At 54.9% G+C, this 6,000-nt stretch overlaps 1 protein-coding gene across 5 annotated transcripts in view; it reads left to right on the forward strand.

Annotated features, from left to right (window-relative positions):
• DHRS3 (dehydrogenase/reductase 3) overlaps positions 1-2,983 on the forward strand; it is a 41,627-nt gene extending 38,644 nt beyond the window's left edge. For all 5 annotated transcript variants that reach the window (XM_019461439.2, XM_053898945.1, XM_019461438.2 and 2 more), the window contains 2 exons: positions 168-293; positions 2,467-2,983. In XM_019461439.2, the coding sequence (XP_019316984.1) occupies positions 168-293; positions 2,467-2,551 (211 nt within the window). In that variant the 3' untranslated portion in view covers positions 2,552-2,983. The remainder of the gene's footprint in view (positions 1-167; positions 294-2,466) is intronic.
• Positions 2,984-6,000: the final 3,017 nt, after the last annotated feature.

The following is a 6,000-nucleotide window of genomic DNA, read 5'->3' on the forward strand; positions in this document are numbered from 1 at the left end:
GACATTTCTGGGGAAGCAGGCAGGGGCGGGGAGAATATTCCAAAGGGGACTCGAGTCTCCCAAACAGGAAAAGCCAGAGGGACGGCCCATGGATGTTAGCCACGGAGATGGTCAGCAGAAGTGCGTGCTTCTCTAGGAGAAACCCATATTGTCTCTTCCTGTACCAGGTTCCCCAACCTCTTCCCCCCGCTGAAGCCGGAGACTGTGGCCCGGAGGACGGTGGAAGCCGTGCAGCTGAATCAGGCCCTCCTCCTTCTCCCGTGGACGATGCATGCCCTCATTATCTTGAAAAGGTACGGGCTGGGGGAGAAAGTTCTGGGTCACGTTCACGCTGGCTGTTTCCCCTTCCGCTGGTGAATGCTGGCGGGGAAGAAGAGGCAGGAGGAGAAAATACACATGTGATCGATTACTTATGTCTGCTGTGGGCAGGAAAACCAGCGGTGGTGAACTGTGTCCCAGGGACATCCCACACTTCGTAGGGAGCAGTGGTTCTCAAAAGCGTTGGTCTCAGGACTCCTTTACGATCTTAACAATTAGAAGAACCCAGGGACCTTTTTTGATCTATTATTAGTAACTGTATGAGAAATTAAAACTGAGAAAAATTGTTACAACATTTATGTATGTGTTTAGATTTAAAATATTGATTGATTGATAGGCAGCAGTAATAAATCCATACCTTGTTATAAATATGATATTTTTTATAAAAAGTGTATTTTCCAAAAAATATGGAGTAGGAAGAATGGTGTTGTTTTGCATTTTGGGGAAGTTCTTTCTCTCTTGCCTGACTTAATTGAAGACAACTGGATTTCTTATATCTGCTTCTGATTTTAATCGGCTATGATGTCACATGTCACGGAGCCTCCAGAAAACTCAGCTGCACGCTGTGAGAGAAGAGCGTGCGAAGGCAAATATGTCTTGGGGTTATTACAAAACCAGTTGAACCTCTGAAGAGATTTCGGGTACCCCCCCCAAGGGTTCCTGGGCCACACTTTGAGAACCATTGTTCCCGAGACCAGTACTTGGCCCCCGTGTTCAGGAAGTTCAATCTAATGGGGGTGAAACAGGGTTTGCAATGTTTGGGACTCACAGAAACGCCCCAGGACTAGTCAGGTGGGAGGTACCAGAACAGACTACCTCAGGAGGTAGGCTTTCAAGAAGAGATCATCTTCCTTCAGAATTGGCCCAGCATCACATTTCCTAGAACTTTCTAGACTTTGAGCAGCACACCCTGCCCATCCTGGTCCCACAATGAAGGGGCCATTCTAGGTGCCCAGCTGCACACAGGGCGTCAGGGAGAGCTTCGACCCTGGAGCCCCAGCGACCGTGGACCCTGGTTCCTCTGGGCCTCCAGCCATCTGCCACCTCGAACCCCCAGCTCACCGACCCCTCTGACCTGAAAGGCCTTTCCGGGAAGTGAAGCACCCGAGTACCTACATCAGACATCAGCTCCCAGGAACGCAGGCTCCCCTCTGGCTGTGTGTCTACAGCGGAGGATTGGCTCCAGCCGCGGGCCCAGAAGCTTCCTCATCGGGCCACATCTTTGCCTCCCTTAGTGCATCCTGACTGAGGCTCTGACATGCCCTTGGCTGCCTCTGGGAGCCCCTAGGAGGGTAGAGCCTCATGTCCTCACCAGGATGGGGCTGCCATCCCCCCCCGCCACCTTGGGGAGCTTCTTAGAAGCCTTTCTGAACATTCTAGGAAAAAGCTGGTTTGTCTAGAACATCTCAGTGCTTTCCACAGTAAGCCCGCAGCCTACATTTCCTGTTCTATCTTCCACTAGTTTTCCACCTCCCACCCCCAACCCCTGCACCGCACCCCCTTGTCACTTTCCCCAAGAGAAACCTTTACAAGCTCCACTCCAGAACAACCACCCCCCCAGGGAGACTTCCAAATTGCTCTGGCTGGAAGTGAGCCTTTCTCATCCCGCACCTGGGGTGTTCCAGGGCCCTTCAACTTGATTCAGCAAATGGACTGGGGCCCTCTCTATGCCGAGCCCCACACTGCAGGCCAGGATCAGAGATGAGGTATCTTCCAGGCATGGGTTTGCCAAGGAAACAGCGAGGACCCCCGCCCCGCCCCGCCAGGGCCCGTTGGGGAAGCACAGGGGCTTGGGAAGCCCAAGGAGAGACCTGGGGGTGAATCTGGGAAGTTTCCCTGGAGGAGGTGGTAACTGCCTCACTCCTCAATCCCACACAGCAAATATTTGTTGAATGAGTGGCTCGTGGAGGGAATTGATCTCCCAGATACCTATTGGCTCCAAAATGCTAAGAATGTGGTTTTGAAAGTTTGTTTCTACCAGCCACCTTTACCTTTACCTCGGAAACATTGTTTATCCACTTACTTGAAAGCCCTTCCTTGTGGCTTGGAGAGAGGGCTGGGGCGGCTTATGGGAACCATTGCTCTACTATGACCTGGTGGCTGGTGCCCCCACTGACCCTCTTCTTTTCTCCCTCCCCACTCCCCCAGCATACTACCACAGGCTGCACTGGAGGAGATCCACAAATTCTCAGGAACCTATACCTGCATGAACACTTTCAAAGGGAGGACATAAAGGCAGGATGCAGAGACATGCTTGAAAGCCACGGAACCTGAGGGGGCCATGGCACGTGGGCACACCCCCATGCGCCTGTCCCTTGGCACACTTCTGCTGGGTGAGTGGGACTGTTCCTGTCCCCAGGAAGAATCCGGGTGAACCCCCAGGCCAGCCCCAGGACCTTTGCACAGGACTGATGGGCGTAACTCTGACCCCCATGGGGAGGCAAGAAACCAGCCAGCAGCCACCTTGACACTTTCATACATTTCTAATTGTGTAGAGTTTATTGTTAAATTGCTTCTCGAGTCTAACCAGCCTTAGCTGTGTGTATAGACTGTTTCCAGGAGGGTCTATACCCAGATGCTCTTTTCTTTGCAAAATCCACCCATCCTCAGCTTGTGCAAACTGGTTGTATGGCAGGAATGATAAATAAAGAGATGGTTTTTGCGAGTTCTTTTGTTGAAATCCCTGAACCCCTGGTCCTTGCCATTCGGGAAGGGACTGATCCCAACCACAAAACGCCATCTTTTAAGAGACAGTTCTGCTTGGGGTCCCCAGCTGCCAGGAGTGGAGCGGGTGGGAAGAGGGCAGAGGTGGCGAAAGGTATTGGAGCCCGAGCCTGGGGTACACGGTTCCTTGCGGCTTCCGCCAGGCCCCTCCCAACAGCCATGAGTTGGGGGACACTTTGCACCCCCATCCAGTTCCCTGATACGACCTTAACGAACTGGTCTGCGGAGAGCTGCCTTCTGCTCTGCCACAGCCCCACCAGCACAAAGCAACCAACTCAGGAGAGAACCAGTCCTTAGTGAGTACCCACTGTCTACTGAGCATGACTGGGTACTGAGAGGGCAATGTTGCTGAGAGGCCAAAATTCTGAAGACCACCATCATTAAGACCAGTGTTAGGAGGGTGCTACAGGCCCCTGACCCAGATTGGACCTCAGGGGATAGACGTGAAATAGCAAAGGGGCACCTGGGTGGCTCAGTCGGTTAAGCGTCCGACTTCACCTCAGGTCATGATCTCGCAGTTTGTGGGTTCGAGCCCCGCGTCGGGCTCTGGGCTGACGGCTCGGAGCCTGGAGCCTGCTTCGGATTCTGTGTCTCCCTCTCTCTCTGCCCCTCCCCTGGTCACGCTCTGTCTCTCTCTCCTTGAAAAATAAATAAGCATTAAAAGAAGAAGAAGCGGAATGGCAAAGAGTGAGGAGGTTTGGAATGGCACAACAGACCCGGGCTCAGTCAACGGGGAAAATCACGGCCAAGGAGAGGTGGGGAGAGCCGCCCCATGGTTTGCCTGGTGTATGCTCTTCCCTGCTGCAGCAAGCTTAGTAAACCTGACCTTGGCAGGGGCACAGGTGGACAATGGCCTCCGTGCACACGGCTCTTGCTGGTGGGTGGCCAGGTGCAGGGAGGGGCACAGGCAGTGGTTCCCCAGAGGTGAAGCCGGTCACAGGCCACGAGTCCAATGGAAGAGCCTCCCACGTGCCGTGTAAGGCCAGCGATTCCACACAACTCACGTTAGCAGATTAATCTCGGAGCTCAGACTGTTGTCAGATCTGTGTGCAGAAACGCCAAGTCATGGTCACATCCGCGGCTCGTGTAGTACCTGCCAAGTGGCCGCCAAGTCAAGGGCATCACATTCTAACGGTTAATTATCCATTGCACCAGGCAGCAGCTCTCGGGAAGCCCTTCCAGCAGCCACGATGTGTATCAGCCAGGATATGACCCCAGGTGTCATCCCTTCAACAACGGAGGCTTGTCTTAGGATTGCCACTTGTCCTTCAAGGGTGGCTACAGCTCTGCTCTGTGTCCTCTTTGCGCTGGGAGCCTGGCCGAGAGAGGAGCCAACATCTGGGACGATGTCTTGTGGCAGAGGTAGTAGACACGCCTGGCCACCCGGCATCGGCTCTGAAAGTTTCTGCCTGGACACAAGGGATGTCACTTCCGCTCACAGCTCATTGGCCAGAACAGGTCACGTGGTCCAGACGGCCGTGGGTGTGGCTGGCCATACAATCCCCGTGGAGGAGTGGTCCGTAATTTTGAACTATTATGCCATGTGCCACGCCGTGGAAGTCGTCCGTAGAACATAAGGAAAAAGTGAAATGTAGGCAGGGGATGAAGGGAAGCCGACAGATGCCGCCCAGGGATGTGGTGGACTCTCAGTGCTTCACACCGGGTCCTGAGCAGAGCCCCAAAGAAGCACTGGCCTTTTGGTGGGGGTGGTTTTGGAAAGATCGTTTTGTAGGCGAGAAAATAGGCTCGGAGCAGGGAGATCGCGTGCCCGGGTTCGTAGGGCTGGTAAAGACCAGAGGCAGAATTTGAACCTGGCTCTGAGCTACAAGACCCGTCACACTGGCAAGAGACTCATCACCTTCATTTTGGTGCTTGAGGACATGTGTCACAAAGTGTGTGTGTGTGGGGGGGGGGGGGGGGAGAAAGCTGCTAACGGTGTCCCCCTGGTACCCTTGCCAGCCCAGTGAGGTCAGGCTCGGAATGTCCATGGGCTTCGCCTGCCCCCTCTGCTGTCCCAGAACCACAGCCAGATGCCTGTCACTGGCTCTCATGGGAGACAGGTTCCAGGTGGGGGGCACATCTTCGCGGGCAGGGATGGATGAGGAGGAAGAAGTGGGGATCCTGTCTACTGAGCTAGTGAGTGTCCTGTTCAGCTGCCCCTTTTGTGATCATCGTTGAGTGGCAAGCAGATTTCTGAGGTTACAGCTGGCTCCAGGCCAACCTTTTGGAGGGAATCGGACTCCTGAAGTTTCCACGAAATTGCATGTGACCTGCAGGCCAGGAACACAGTGAGGATCCCAGGGGTCTGAGTGGACTCTGGGAGTGACAGGGCCAGCCAGCGCCGCCCCCTGCCCCCCATCCCGCCCGACAAGGGCTTTGTGAGAATGGAATTGGCTTGGCTGCAGTGGGACCTCACATCTTCCCAGAGCCCCCGGGGCTTCTCCTGACAGCCAGGCAGGGCCTGGTCCCACCCCGACCCCTCCCTCTCTGCTGGGACACTTTTCAGTCTTTCTCTGGATCTCTTCCCAGAGGAACCAGGGAAAAAGCCTTGGGCAGATTCCCAGGAGGCCCTATCCTGGTCCCTCCCCCAGAATGGTCTGGGTGCTTGGAAAGCCTTGAGGGTGAGGGAGGAGATCTAATTCTGTCCCTGAGCTTAGCCAAGCCAATGAGAGTGACAAACACTGAACTCTGACTTCCTGACCCCCGAGGGGCAGGACAGGGCATGCCAACCCTGCAGAGGAGGCTCGGGCCCTGGGAAATGACCTAGTTGTCATGCCGGGGGCCCCTCCCTATCTCCAAAGAGAATCAGAGTGGAGGTGGGCACCAAGCCCAGGGAGGCACCAGACCCGAGCCCATCCTGGCAGGGTTCCAGAGACCTGGTTATCTGGCCTGGCGAGTGGCCAAGAGTTGAATCCTGTGGCCACAGCCCCGCTCCTAAGGCCAGAACGATTTGAGAAG

The sequence above is a fragment of the Panthera pardus genome, unplaced genomic scaffold (genome assembly GCF_024362965.1).
Source record: "Panthera pardus isolate Hobbes unplaced genomic scaffold, ASM2436296v1 HiC_scaffold_11, whole genome shotgun sequence".
NCBI lineage: Eukaryota > Metazoa > Chordata > Mammalia > Carnivora > Felidae > Panthera > Panthera pardus.